We start from the raw sequence: 15,844 nt of genomic DNA on the forward strand, positions 1-15,844 counted from the left end.
TTAGTTTTAATCATTAACCTAAAATTCTTTATAGCATGTAAGGCATGTTACTTTTTGTAACTCTACTCATAGCATATGATTATTAGAGTATTGCATAATATGACTGCTAGTATTAAATTATGCAGTCCTCTTCTCCCGTGGGTGTTGTGGGGAGGTTCACCTTGATGTGTATGCTTCTGAAAATGAATGATAGAAGTTTATTATGATAGTCATCATAAGTTGCCTTAATATAGGTTTATAGCAAACCTTTTGAGATTTTTTTTCCTTGAGATTATTTTTAAGTAGAGCATAAACCTTAGTTCAGGCAAACAATTTTAAAGAAATTTGCTTATTTCTTTTTTTCATTCACTTATTCATGTTATAGACCCTGTCTTTACTACTCATACACATTTTATGTTCATCCTTATGTCTGCCCTTTCCTACAGCACATGCTAGGAGAATACTACAGCAGTCTAACAGAAATGCATGCAATGAACCGCCAGGTAACAATCTGCGTAGTTTTGGTGTCCACTTTTGTTAATTTTTTCCCATTGGTCCTAAAAGTTTTATTGTTCTGATTTTTTTCTTTTTAGATTTAGCTTAGTGTATATATGTTATGTGACTATTGTAAAAGATAATTTATATTCATAAAATTCTGAAGCCTTTCATTTATAATTCTTGGTAAAATTGGCTGCTTTTGTTTTCATATTCTGTTAGTGTATGTAACCTAACACATTCATAAGGGTAATAGAAACCTTTTTTATGGTTTAGTACTTGATTTGAGGTTATTTTGTACTTCTTCAAAGCATTAATATTTCTTAGAACTAGAAATAGTTTTATAGTTTATTTTTCCTTTTCAGTCAACATCTTAGAAAAATAAGTCATCAAACAAAACAACTATTTATTACATGCAAAGACTGTGATAAATAAAGATCATGGAAATTACAAAGTTTCCCAAATACTATTTTAGTCTTTAATATTTCTCATTAAATATGGTTCTTTATGATTTAGAGATGTAAATTTTTTTTTAACTCCTCCTGCAGCTTTACATGAATGAAATGTAAAAGCCAGTTTGAATGGAACCTTTAGGGGAATCTAAAGATATAAAACAAGGACTCATAACTGACAAAGCTGAATATATCAGTAGCACTTTGAAAAGAAAGAACTCTGAAAATAGGATATAAAAACAGGATGGAATTAGAGAAACCTGATTAAGATTAGGGATTTTTCCAGCCAAAGCTAATCAATTTCAGTTCAGGAGGAGAAACTGGCATAAACTTTCCACCTCTTGACTGCAGAAGTGGTGGGGGAATGAAGCTTGTGTTTGGCATATTCATTATTTGAGAATAATTTAATTTTTAATATGCAACTTAGATTGATAATTTTATCACAGAGGTATTAAATATGTCATTAAACAGTTCTTGTGGCTTTGAAATGAATTTTTTAAATTAAGTATGATTAAACTGCAATATAGTATACAAGTTGAAAGTTTGCATATCAAATTCTTTTTACCTGGATTTTTCCCGTTAGTAGAGATTTCTTACGGAGATAGTTTTGGTTCCTGCTTATTATAATAAGTGTCATTTTTGTAACAATTCATACTTTATTAGGAGAACTTAGTGTATCACTTCATTTTATACCTGTAACTGAGGCAAAATAGGGAAATTGCATATTTGTTATATATAATTATTTTCTATTAATACCTTATATTAGTTATGTTATTATTTTATGCTTGTGGAAATTGAGACCTGAAGATATTATTAGCCGAATAGTGGAAAATTTTTCTGTTAGAGCACATTCTTTTTGCATTTTTTTATCCCTCTCACAAAAATGAGTTTTTGTAATCTTGTATATATACTTATTTGAAAGCACAATATATTAAAATACTCAATATTTTAAATTCTCTTTCTTAGAAACTTATCATTGATTTTTGCAGAACTTGAATATTTTACTAGCTATTTGTGGTTCTTTTGTTGAACTAGAGTTTACAGAATTTGATAGCTAGAACTACTTTGAGATGTTTTATCCATAGACAACTCAAAATGGGAACAGTTCCTAATTTGCCCTCTTAAAATTAAGGGTATAACTGGATACCTTTGAGTGTGATAATTTTGTGTTATCAACAAGTAAATATAGCCAAATTGTAGCTAAATAATAAGAGTGATGCCTGGATTCTGTGAAACTGAAAACTTCAGTTGGGTTACTTGCGTGCTCCAATATACACTGAGTATGTAAATAAGACACAGTGGTGAAATTGACCTATTATGTTAGGTTACAAATTTGGTTACTCATCAGCATAGCACTTTTCTTTGTGATGTGTGAGATTTGATAATTAGACTATATTTGATAGACCTTAATCTAGTAGCTTTCATTGGCAACATTCAGTTTATTCTTTGTAACATTAACAAAATATACAAACTTCCTTTTCTGTAATGAAGTTCATATTAGCAAAAGCAAAAAAGAAATGAGCACTTAGCTTATTTCTAAGTGTTGAAAGATTTTCACTGATGTTTCCCATAAAATGTATAATATTTTCTGTATATTTTATATGACCAGAAATAAATATGATTCTTAGTAATGCTAGGTAATGTTATTCATGCATTAACATTTTATTTTTAGTATAAAATACATATCTTGATATCTTAAGATTTTATTTATCTTGGTAATATTAAGCTTCTTTTCTACTTTAAAAGCTCTGAAATAGAATTGTCTAAAATACAATTTTTAGGTAATTTAAAGCTGAGAGTAATGATGTTAGCTAATAAAAGTTGTCATGAAGGTATTTCATCAATATTAACTTTCTGGTCTTTTATGTATTCCAGAAACTGGGAGTGATTTTTCCATGTTTGAAGCTTTGCGAGATACTATTTATTCTGAAGTAGCTACATTAATTTCTCAAAATGAATCTCGTCCACATTTTCTTATTGAACTCTTCCATGAGCTTCAGCTACTTAATACAGACTACTTGAGACAGAGGGCTTTATATGCATTGCAGGTATCTGGTACCTAACATAATTTTTCCTACCCTATTATCACCTTCTTCATGATTACATCTGGTTGCTTTCTTAGACTGAAGCATGTACCGTATGAATTTTGGTCTGTTCTCTATGTGCTTTCTTGACATTTTGTTTAAAAATTTTGTATAGCTTAAGTAGCATTAAAGTATTTTTTTGAATACCTTTTCAGTGTTTTGTCTACTTCTTCTTCACACTTAACCTGTGAGGGTAGAAACAGTACATTTTCCCTTCCATCTGCTTTTACCTTTGAATCTGTAATATAAATGAATGATTAAGCATGTATGTTTTATGTAAATAATGATCTTATTTTCTTATTTAGGACATAGTATCCAGACATATTTCTGAGAGCCATGAAAAAGGAGAAAATGTAAAGTCAGTAAACTCTGGTACTTGGATAGCGTCAAACTCAGAACTTACTCCTAGTGAGAGCCTTGCTACTACTGATGATGTAAGCTGATAATGATTAGTGAACTGTAGACATAATTTTAGTATGCAGCAAATAAAAGTTAAATAGGTTATTGTCAAATTGTAGGTAGACCTAATACACTCGTTTTTCAGCTTTTTTAAAAACCTGGGTATAATGTGTTATTTTATTTTGAGGGCAAGTTATAATATGCAATCAAAATATGGTAGCAGACACCAAAAATTATGTATGTGTGATAGATTATGAGGTTTAAGATAGCCATATTTATGTCATTATTACCCAATATAGAGGCTGACTCTTAAAAGACATTTACAAATGTATGTTGTATTTATTTAAGATATTCAGTAAAACAGACAGCAATCAGATTATAGTAAAAACCCTTGAATGAATAAATACAGGATAAATCAGGTCTTTGGGTTAAAAAAAAAAAAGCCTAGACAAAAAGTCTTCCAGGAAAGAACTTGTGATTTAATGTATTCTAATTGATGGAGAAAATTTTGAATAGAATAAAAAGGACCTGGAAATGGAGAAGAGTGCTGGGGGAGAATGGTATAAATTTAGTAAGCTGTGTCCTCCAAATAGCATTTAGCACATCATTGAATGACAGTGAGAAAACTGCTAGTATACTGAGGAGATAATATGCTAGGTGTTTGGGAATCACCTATTTCAAGGTTCAGGCCTTGCTTTTATTGTAAAATATTATATGTGGTCGTGGGATAGCAAATACGTTCCTTTTTTTATGACAACTCTAGCAACTGGAGTTATGTGGGTAAGAGTTCCATAGTTGATGAGCAAATATCGGCTATAGGTAGAGAGTTGGAAGTTACTGTTTCTGCCTTTTGTTGAAGTGTTAATACTAAATTTTTTCTGAAGACAGTGTTTCCTCAAAGGATTGTCTTGCCTCTTCAGATATAGTAATTTTCTGAGTTTTTCTGAATTTTTGCTCTTTAACTTCTCATGTTTAAAATAATAGTTCCCTAGCTCATCTTTTGTGTTTAAAATGTTTTCCCACTGGACTCTAACTTCTTTAGTACTATAACATAAACCTGTGTCTAAAAACTACATGGTTTTAATTAAGTTTGCAATGTGAAATGTGAAGTAGTGTTTAAGTGTTTGCTCCTTTGGATTGTTATTACAACTAATTGAAAATTGTGTATTTCTTTTTGTTGGAAATGAAATGCGATCTGCTTGAATACATAAAAAACAGATGTTAAATTATATTAAGGTTTATTGGGCATTGAAATAACTTGAGAGAGAATGAACAGTCTCCATTCCTAGACGTATTTTTCAATAATTTTATATCCTTAATTCCAGTGCTTTCACTTTTATCCAAGTTTCATACAGGCAGCATTACTTTGATTTATTTTAAGCGATTGGAGCACATTGATTTGCACCATTGATAGCACATTTTGAAAGTTGAGCTACCATTTAGGATAAAGTTAACCTAAGAAGGTTTTAAAGTCAAATGAAATTTAAAGATACTGTACTACTTGACATGTAAGGACTTGGGATAGTAATTGTGTTTAGTATTACTTTTAATTAAGTAAATCAGTTATCTGATATTTCTTCCGAAAAAAAAAACTCAGCATTAAGGTCAACATCTTCCCTTTACTAATGCTGTTTAATCAGCAGCACCACAACATCCAGTGTTGATACTCACAGATCTGAAGCAGCAGTGTCCAGTAGAACTTTCTATAGTGATGGAATTATTTTATGTCTGTATTTTCTAATACTGCAGTCATTAGCCACATGCTAGCAAGTACTTGAAGCATAGCTATTATGACTGAGGAACTAAATTTTAAATTTTATTTAAATAGCCATGTGGTGTTTTTTGTATTGGGCAGATTTAGAGCCTCATTCTCTAGATGCTTCTATGCTTCTTGAGCTCCATTTCTGAAGCTTTTACAAAGATATCTTAAGATGTGTAAGAGATACCTGTCTTGCCCAGGGAAGAGAGAAATGAAAGTGAAACTAGGTATCTGGGAGTTGTAAGTCAAGGAGGATGGAGTGGAGACATTGAGGTTTAGGAAGAACACACTTCGTGTCTCCTGCTCCTGATGATAATAAAATGGTAAAAGCACATCTGTCTTCAAGTCTTACTTGAAGAAGTAAAAAAATGGTTTCCCTATTTCTAAAATATGTTCCTTAATGTCCAAATTTCCTTTAATCAGGGATGAATCTTTGATTTCATAATTGAAGATAGGAAACTTTAAAAAGATCAGTAGTTAAGGGAAAGAACACAACTGTAAAATGTCATAATCAAAATATAAGTGAGACACCCTGCCACTATCACACTATAAACAAAATTAATTTGACATGACCTAAAGTCCTGTAAAAGCCAACACTATTAAAACTTTTAAAAGAAAATGGGAGAAAATTATGACCTTGACATAGGCCAAGTTTTCTTAGGGCACAGAAAGCTCTAACTATAAAAGAAGAAATTAATAAATTAGACTTGACAAAAGTAGGAATTTTGTGCTTTTCAAAAGATACTGTTATGGGAAAATAATTCCAGTATGTACATCTGACAACTGTCTGGTATCTAGACTATATAAAGCTTACCACTCAGTAAAAACTGGGCAAGAGATTTGAACAGGCACTTAATGAAAGAAGATATGTGAATGGCTAGTATGCAAATTAAAGCCACAGAAAATACCACTTCACATCGAGAATGGCTAAAATGAAAAGATTGACAATAAGAAGTGTTGGTGAGAATGTGGAACAGTTGGAACCCTCACAGTCCTTATGAGAATGTAAATTGCACAACCACTTGGAAAGCAGTTTGGCAGTTTCTTATAATAACATAAACGTGGCATGTGACCCAGCAATTTCTCTTCTAGGTATTCATCCAAGAGAAATGAAAATATGTGTCACAAAAACACTGTACGTTAATGTTCATAGCATCTTTAGTCATGATAGCCTCAAACTGAAGCATCAAGAGATAAATGGATAAACAAACTGTGGTATTTCTATACAGTGGAATATATGCAGCCATTAAAAAATAATGAACTTCTGAAACACACAGCATGGAATCATTTCAGAAACATACTAAGTGAAAGAAGTCAGACAATGAAGAGTGTATACTGGCTGGTTCCATTTGTATGAAGTTCTACAATCAGCAGAACTGATCTACAGTGATAGAAATCATGAGTAGGGTGTGGTGGAGATTGACTGTAGAGGGGTGTGAAGAAACATCCTGGGCCAATGGAAATGGTCTTTATCTTTAGGGAATCTGGTTACATGAGTGTATACATTTGTCAAAACTCATCAAACTGTACTTTTAAAGTGAGTGCATTATATATAAATTATATTTCAATAAAGTTTATTTTAAACAATGCAAATGATGTTGTGATATTTTTTTCTAGAGATGTGAGACAGTCAGGTAGAGTAAGCTACCAGACATTGTTAGCGTTTGGAGATAGGAGAATGTCCCTGAGAGTATAGAAATAATTAAAAATGTTAACTTTGCCAAATTAGAATTTAATCAGTAGCTGTCTTTGTGTATGTTTATCTATATAATAACAAATATTCTGCAAGGCTACTTATATTACTGTTCTCTGTGACTCTGTATTCAACATTTAATAACTTTGGTTATATTATCATCTTGTTTGGACAGAATACTGAGGAAACTTATGAATATCTTTTAGGTGTACAATTTTATGTAAATAGTTATCTCTGTTAAATCCCTAATATGAAATTCTTAAAAGAAGTACTAGTGATTTTTGTTTGTTTGTTTTACTGTAACTTAGGAAACGTTTGAGAAGAACTTTGAAAGAGAAACACATAAAATAAGTGAGCAGAATGATGCTGATAATGCTAGTGTCCTGTCTGTATCATCAAATTTTGAGCCTTTTGCAACAGATGATCTAGGTAAGCAGGGTTTTTTATAATCTTAAAAACAACTTTAAGTTTATCTGGTCCAGTCTTTGAATTGCATTGATAGGGAAACAAAAGTCTAGAAAGGTGAAGTGTGTGTGGTTGAAAGAATATGGACTTAATTATCTGTCAGTCTAAAATCTAAAATCTTCTGACTCTTAACCCTGTGGACAAATCATCCAACATTTTTGACTCTCTGCATATACTAAGGAAATGGGAATCTTACCTACCTTGCTATGTTTTTGTCAAAATATAATGGAACTTGCTTGAGTTCAGAAAATGTTAATTTCCTTTTCCTTAAAGGAAAGGTCATCATTTAAGGTCATCTAGTTAATTCATGGGAACAATGCAGTCCTCATCTAATCATATTTTTAATAAAAATGTTAAGTTTGTAATTTGAGGTAAGCAGTCAAATTTCTTAAATAATCTGTAGTAAAAACCTCAAGTAACTCTCAGGCATAACACATAGTTGGTTTTGTTTTTTTTTTTCCTCTTCCATCAGCTGTAAAACAAAAGAGGTTTAGATGGTTGCCAGACCCCAAAGGAGACAAAACTCGAGTCCTAGACTTGGAAAGGAAATTTAAGGAAAAGAAAAATATATAGATACTTGATACATTTCTAGACTGTGGCCAATCAAAAGATACCTGAGAATTCAGTCATTCTGCCATCCGGGGCACTTAGTTCATAAAATAATGTAAATGTCCTGTTACCCTAGTGTTTGTTCACGTGATGAGAAGATTTAGATTATTTCAAACGTATTTTTCCGCTATAAAGAAAACGGCTTAGCCTTGCCCTATCATTACATTTCTGCTGTTTGCCCAAACAAAAGTGTTCCTTTTGCTTATTGTAATTATTGAGGACTGAGCTTTAGCTGACTTCTAAGTAAATGTTTTTTTGGGTCTGCATTGAGTTCATCCCATTACAGAGAAAAATTACTGTATGCCTGGCCAGCCCTCTTCCCTTAGGTTGTCCCTCCCTTTCTGAGTTGCCAGAATACTTTGACTCCTATGTATTTTCTTTCATTTATTGATTTTTTTTTTCTTACAATCCTGCACCACTAGCTGTGTCTGAAGTAGACGTAGAATTGGGAAATGTCATTGATAGGCCTTTTTCTTACCTAATTTGCTTGCTTTAGGTTGCATTGTTTTCATCAGAATTTGCATGACATTTTGGAATTTCCTTGTATTGTTTAAATGAAACAGCAAAATGTAGTGAAATAAATATGGGCTTCAGAATTTGATAACTAAGTTTAAAGCCCTGTTCCTACATTGAACTGTTTGTGAAACCTTGAGCAAGTCACTTAAGTTTTCTGCAAATAAAAGTAATGTCATCTACTTTATAGGATTATTCTAAGGATTAAATAAGTTTGATAATGTATATGAAGTACTCAAGTAGTGTAGTGTGTAGAACTTGTTGAAGCTAATTTTCCTTCCTTTTATTTGGACATTTTTTTTATTAATGCATTTTGAGGAGTATATGAAAAAGTTCACTTTTACATACTCAGAAAATATTTTTGTTCCAAATGTAGGTAACACCGTGATTCACTTAGATCAAGCATTAGCCAGAATGAGGGAGTATGAGCGCATGAAGACTGAGGCTGAAAGTAACTCAAATATGAGATGCACCTGCAGGATTATTGAGGATGAAGATGGTGCTGGTGCAAGTACTACAGTTAATAATTTAGAAGGTATATATTTTTGTTTTCAGTAGGTTTTGGGGGGAACAGGTGGTGGTTGGTTACATGAATAAGTTCTTTAGTGGTGATTTCTGAGATTTTGGTGCACCCATCACCTGAGCAGTATACACTGTAACCAGTGTTTAGTCTTTTATCCCTCATCTGCTTCCCACCCTTTCCCCTGAAACCCCAAAGTCCATTGTATCCTGCTTATGCCTTTGCATCCTCATAGCTTAGCTACTACTTATGAGTAAGAATGTGCAATGTTTGGTTTTCCATTCCTGAGTTACATCACTTAGATTAATGGTCTCCAACTCTATCCAGATAGCTGCGAATGCCATTACTTTGTTCCTTTTTGTGGTTAAGTAGTATGCTGTGGTGTATAAATAAATATATGTATATATCTGCACATACATACATATACCACATTTTCTTTATCCACTCGTTGATTGATGGGCATTTGAACTGATTCCATATTTTGCAACTGCAGATTGTGCTGCTATAAACATGCACATGCAAGTATCTTTTTCATATAATGACTTCTTTTCTTCTCAGCAGATACCTAGCAGTGGGATTGCTGGATCAAATGGTAGATTTTCATACTGTTTTCCGTAGTGGTTGTACTAGTTTACATGCCCACCAGCAGTGTCGAAGTGTTCCCTTTTTACCACATCCACACTAAACATCTATTATTTTTTTATTTTTAAATTGTGGCCATTCTTGCAGGAGTAGTATGATATCACATTGTAGTTTGTGCTTTGATTTTCATTTCCCTGATAATTAGTGATGTTGAGCATTTTTTCATATGTTTGATGGCCATTTTTATATCTTCTTTTGAGAATTGTTTATATCCTTAGCCTACTATTACTACTACTACTATTTTTTTTTTTTTTTTTTTAATTTGAGCACAGTCTTGCTCTGTTGCCTAGGCTGGAGTGCAGTGGCACAACCTCAACTCACTGTATCTTCTGCCTGCCAGGCTCAACCATGCCTCAGCCTCCCAAGTAGCAGGGATTATAGGCATGTGCCACCAAGCCCAGCTAAGTTTTGTATTTTTTAGTAGAGATGAGATTTCAGCATATTGTCCAGGCTGGTCTTGAACTCCTGGTCTCAAGTGATCCGCCCACCTCGGCCTCCCAGTGTGCTGGGATTACAGTTGTGAGCCACCACACCTGGCCTTAGCCCACTTTTTGATGGGGTTGTCTTTTTTTTTTTTTTTTTTGCTGATTTGAGTTCTTTGTAGATTGTGGGTATTAGTCCTTTGTCAGATGCATAGTTTACAAAGACTTTCTCATAGTCTGTGGGTTGTCTGTTTACTCAGATGATTATTTCTTTTGCTGTGCAGAAACTTTAAGTTCCATCTGTTTATCTTTGTTTTTATTGCATTTGCTTTTGGGTTCTTGGTCATGACGTCTTTGCCTAAGTCACTGTCTAGAAGGATTTTTCCAGTGTTATCTTCCAGAATTTTTGTGATTTCAGTTACTCGATTTAGAAGGTATATGTTTTATTGATTAGAAGTACTAATTCTATATAAAAATTTTAAATATGTGATATCTAATAGTGGTTTTCTTACTACTTTCTTTTAATTGATGGGGTGCTAAAAGTACAAACATGTTTCTTTGTATTAGCATAAAATCAAAATTTAATAATCTTTAAATTTCAACATTAAGGCATATATGTATACATAATAGGCTTTGTTATGCTAATGTATCATTTTCTTTTTAAAAATTAGAAACTCCCATTATTGAAAATCATAGTTCACAACAACCTGTAAGTGAAGTTTCTACCGTCCCATGTCCTAGAATTGATACTCAGCAGCTGGACCGGCAAATTAAAGCAATTATGAAAGAAGTCATTCCCTTTTTGAAGGTAAGCAATTATTTTAAAAAATAAACAAAACTTTGTATTTTGTTTTTTAATTTGTACAAAAGACCTTATTGTGATAAAGTTCAATGGTATAGGTAAACAAAAGAAAAAAAAAACTACCACCCATAATTTTTTTACCCTACCAACTTTTTGCTTGCCATACCAACATTCTGTAAACCTTTCAGTAATATTTTGTACACATGTGCATATTCTGCTTTTTTCATTTACTGTACCATAAACTTTTTTCTAGATCATTATTTTTCTACTGCATTTTTTCAGGATTTATTACCTTTATTTTTATTTTATTTTATTTTTTATTTTTGTGAGTAGTAGATGTATATATTTATGGGGTATGTGAAATAGTTTGATATAGGCATGCAATATGTAATAATCACATCATGGTAAATGGGGTATCCATCCCCTCAAGCATTTAACCTTTGTGTTGCAAACAATCCAGTTATACTCTTTTGGTTATTTTAAAATGTATAAATTATTGACTATAGTCACCCTGTTGTGCTATTAAATAATGCATGTTATTCATTCATTCTACTTTTTGTACCCATTAACCATCTCCCCTATTCTCTACTGCCCTTTATGGCCTCTGGTAACCATCCTTGTACACTTCATCTCCATGAGTTAAATTGTTTTAATTTTTAGCTCCCACAAGTGAGAACAAAGACAAACAGAAAGAAGTTTGTCTTTCTGTGCCTGGCTAACTTCACTTAACATAATGACCTCCAGTTCCATCCACGTTGTTGCAGATGACAAGGTCTCATTATTTTTTATGACTGAATAGTACTCCATTGTGTGTATGTACCACATTTTCTTTATCCGTTCATCTGTTGATGGACACTTAGGTTGCTTCCAAATCTTGGTTGTTGTGAACAGTACTGCAACTAACATGGGTGTGCAGATACCCCTTTAATACACTGATGTCCTTTCTTTTCTGTATATACCCAGCAGTGGGATTGCTGGATCATATGGTAGCTGTAGCTCTGTTTTTAGTTTCTTGAGCAACTTCCAAACTGTTCTTCAGAGGAGTTGTACTAATTTACATTCCCACCAGCAGTATATGAGAGTTTTCTTTTCTCCACATTCTCACCAGCATTTGTTATTACCTGTCTTTGGGATAAGTGCCATTTTAACAGAGGTGAGATGATTTCTTGTTGTAGTTTTGATTTTTCATTTCTGTGATCAATGTTGAGCACCTTTTATATGCCTGTTTGCCATTTGTATGTCGACTTTTGAGAAATGTGTATTCAGATCTTTTGCACATTTTTAAATTAGATTATTAGATTTTTTCCTATAGAGTTGTTTGAACTCTTTATATAATGCTGGTTATTAATCCCTCGTCAGATGGATGGTTTGCACATATTTTCTCTCATTCTGTGGGTTGTCTTTTCACTTTGTTGTTTCTTTTGTTGTGCAGAAGCTTTTTAACTTGATGTGATCCTGTTTGTCTACTTTTGCTTTGGTTGCCAGTGCTTGTGGGATATTACTCAAGAAATTTTTGCCTAGACCAATGTCCTGCAGAGTTTCCCCACTGTTTTCATATAGTAGTTTCATAGTATGAGGTCTTAGATTTATGTCTTTAATCCATTTTGATTGGACTTTTGTATATGGTGAGAGATAGAGGTCTAGTTTCATTCTTTTGCTTATGGATATCCAGTTATCCCAACACCATTTACTGTGAAGAGACTGTCTTTTCCCCAGTGTATGTTCTTGGCACCTTTGTTGAAAATGAGTTTATTGTAGGTATGTGGATTTGTTTCTGAGTTCTCTGTTGTATAGGTCTATGTTTCTGTTGTTTTTATGCCAGTATCATGCTATTTTGGTTACTATAACTCTGTAGTATAATTTGAAGGCAGGTAACGTGATTCTTCCAGTTTTGTTCTTTTTGCTCAGGATTGCTTTGGATATTCTGAGTTTTTTTTGTGGTTCTATATATATTTTAGGATTCTTTTTTCTAATTCTGTGAAGAATGTCATTGGTATTTTGATCACAATTGCATTGAATCTGTAGATTGCTTTGGGGAGTACAGACTTTTTTTTTTTTTTTTACTTTAAGTTCTAGGGTACATGTGCACAGCATGCAGGTTTGTTACATATGTATACATGTGCCATGTTGGGGTGCTGCACCTATTAACTCGTCATTTACATTAGGTATATCTCCTAATGCTATCCCTTTCCCCACCCCCTCCCCACAATAGGACCTGGTGTGTAATGATCCCCTTCCTGTATCCAAGTGATCTCATTGTTCAATTCCCACCTGTGAGTGAGAACATGCAGTATTTGGTTTTCTGTTCTTGTGATAGTTTGCCGAGAATGATGGTTTCCAGCTGCATCCATGTCCCTACAAAGGATATGAACTCATCCTTTTTTATGGCTGCAGAGTATTCCATGGTATATATGTGCCACATTTTCTTAATCCAGTCTGTCATTTATGGACATTTTGGTTGATTCCAAGTCTTTGCTATTGTGAATAGTGCCGCAGTAAACATACGTGTGCATGTGTCTTTATAGCAGCATGACTTACAATCCTTTGGGTATATCCCCAGTAATGGGATGGCTGGGTCAAATGGTATTTCTAGTTCTAGATCCTTGAGGAATAAATTTCCCTCTACACACTGCTTTAAATGTGTCCCAGAGATTCTGGTATGTTGTATCTTTGTTCTTATTGGTTTCAGAGAACATCTTTATTTCTGCCTTCATTTCGTTATGTACCCAGTAGTCATTCAGGAGCAGGTTGTTCAGTTTCCATGTAGTTGACCGGTTTTGATTGAGTTTCTTAGTCCTGAGTTCTAGTTTGATTGCACTGTGGTCTGAGAGACAGCTGGTTATAATTTCTGTCCTTTTACATTTGCTAAGGAGTGCTTTGCTTCCAACTATGTGGTCAATTTTGGAATAAGTGTGATGTGGTGCTGAGAAGAATGTATATTCTATTGATTTGGGTTGGAGAGTTCTGTAGATGTCTATGACGTGTGCTTGGTGCAGAGTTGGGTTCAATTCCTGGATATCCTTATTAACTTTCTGTCTCGTTGATCTGTCTAATGTTGACAGTGGGGTGTTAAAATCTCCCATAATTATTGTGTGGGAGTCCAGGTCTCTTTGTAAGTCTCTAAGGACTTGCTTTATGAAACTGGGTGCTCCTGTATTGGGTGCATATATATTTAGTATAGTTAGCTCTTCTTGTTGAATTGATCCCTTTACCATTATGTAATGGCCGCCTTTGTCTCTTGATCTTTGTTGGTTTAAAGTCTGTTTTATCAGGTACTAGAATTGCAACCCCTGCCTTTTTTTGTTTTCTTTTTTTTTTTTTTTTTTTTTTTTTGAGGCGGAGTCTCGCTCTGTCGCCCGGACTGGAGTGCAGTGGCCGGATCTCAGCTCACGGCAAGCTCCGCCTCCCGGGTTTACGCCATTCTCCTGCCTCAGCCTCCCAAGTAGCTGGGACTACAGGCGCCAGCCACCTCGCCCGGCTAGTTTTTGTATTTTTAGTAGAGACGGGGTTTCACCGTATTAGCCAGGATGGTCTCGATCTCCTGACCTCGTGATCCGCCCGTCTCGGCCTCCCAAAGTGCTGGGATTACAGGCTTGAGCCACCGCGCCCGGCCTTTTTTTGTTTTCCATTTGCTTGGTAGATCTTCCTCCATACCTTTATTCTGAGCCTATGTGTGTCTCTGCATGTGAGATGGGTCTCTTGAATACAGCAAACTGATGGCTCTTGACTCTTTATCCAATTTGCCAGTCTGTGTCTTTTAATTGGACCATTTAGTCCATTCACATTTAAGGTTAATACTGTTATGTGTGAACTTGATCCTGCCATTATGATATTAGCTGGTTATTTTGCTCACTAGTTGATGCAGTTTCTTCCTAGCATCGATGGTCTTTACATGTTGACATGTTTTTGCAATGGCTGGTACCTGTTGTTCCTTTCCATGTTTAGTGCTTCCTTCAGGATCTCTTGTAGGGCAGGCCTGGTGGTGACAAAATCTCTAAGCATTTGCTTGTCTGTAAAGGATTTTATTTCTCCTTCACTTATGTTACTTAGTTTGGCTGGATATGAAATTCTGGGTTTAAAATTCTTTTCTTTAAGAATGTTGAATATTGGCCCCCACTCTCTTCTGGCTTGGAGAGTTTCTACTGAGAGATCTGCTGTTAGTCTGATGGGCTTCCCTTTGTGTGTAACCTGACGTTTCTCTCTGGCTGCCCTTAACATTTTTTCCTTCATTTCAACTTTGGTGAATCTGACAATTATGTGTCTTGGAGTAGCTCTTCTCGGGGAGTATCTTTGTGGCGTTCTCTGTATTTCCTGAATTTGAATGTTGGCCTGCCTTTCTAGGTTGGGAAAGTTCTCCTGGATGATATCCTGAAGAGTGTTTTCCAACTTGGTTCCATTTTCCCCGTCACTTTCAGGCACCCCAATCAGACGTAGATTTGGTCTTTTCACATAGTCCTATATTTCTTGGAGGCTTTGTTCATTTCTTTTTACTCTTTTTTCTCTATACTTCTCGCTTCATTTCATTCATTTGATCTTCAGTCACTGATACTCTTTCTTCCAGTTGATCGAGTCAGTTACTGAAGCTTGTGCATTTGTCACGTATTTCTCGTGTTATGGTTTTCATCTCTATCAGTTCTTTTAAGATCTTCTCTGCATTAATTATTCTAGTTATCCATTCATCTATTCTTTTTTCAAGGTGTTTAGTTTCTTTGCGCTGGTTACGTAGTTCCTCCTTTAGCTCTGAGAAGTTTGATCGATAGAAGCCTTCTTCTCTCGACTTGTCAAAGTCATTCTCCATCCAGCATTGTTCCATTGCTGACAATGAGCTGCATTCCTTTGGAGGGGGAGATGCGCTCTGATTTTTTGAATTTCCAGCTTTTCTGCCCTGCTTTTTCCCCATCTTTGTGGTTTTACCTGCCTTTGGTCTTTGATGATGGTGATGTACTGATGGCTTTTTGGTGTGGGTGTCCTTTCTGTTTGTTAGCTTTCCTTCTAACAGGACCCTCAGCT

The 15,844-nt window shown here is 34.4% G+C and overlaps 1 protein-coding gene across 45 annotated transcripts in view; it reads left to right on the forward strand.

Moving 5' to 3' along the window:
- The window catches only part of PCM1 (pericentriolar material 1), a 108,657-nt gene that overhangs the window by 59,374 nt on the left and 33,439 nt on the right, over positions 1-15,844 (forward strand). For 23 of the 45 annotated variants that reach the window (XR_004440877.1, XR_004440875.1, XM_033226375.1 and 20 more), the window contains 6 exons: positions 426-482; positions 2,802-2,974; positions 3,316-3,444; positions 7,170-7,290; positions 8,825-8,983; positions 10,704-10,840. Coding sequence is in view for 43 of the 45 variants with exons in the window: in XM_033226375.1 (XP_033082266.1) it covers positions 426-482; positions 2,802-2,974; positions 3,316-3,444; positions 7,170-7,290; positions 8,825-8,983; positions 10,704-10,840 (776 nt within the window). In the remaining 2 variants the exon portion in view is untranslated. Of the gene's footprint in view, positions 1-425; positions 483-2,801; positions 2,975-3,315; positions 3,445-6,260; positions 6,757-7,169; positions 7,291-8,824; positions 8,984-10,703; positions 10,841-15,844 lie in introns of those variants that run through there. The other 22 variants (XM_033226443.1, XM_033226565.1, XM_033226586.1 and 19 more) reach the window with 3 other exon arrangements.

This window comes from Trachypithecus francoisi, unplaced genomic scaffold (assembly GCF_009764315.1).
Source record: "Trachypithecus francoisi isolate TF-2019V2 unplaced genomic scaffold, Tfra_2.0 Contig01440, whole genome shotgun sequence".
NCBI lineage: Eukaryota > Metazoa > Chordata > Mammalia > Primates > Cercopithecidae > Trachypithecus > Trachypithecus francoisi.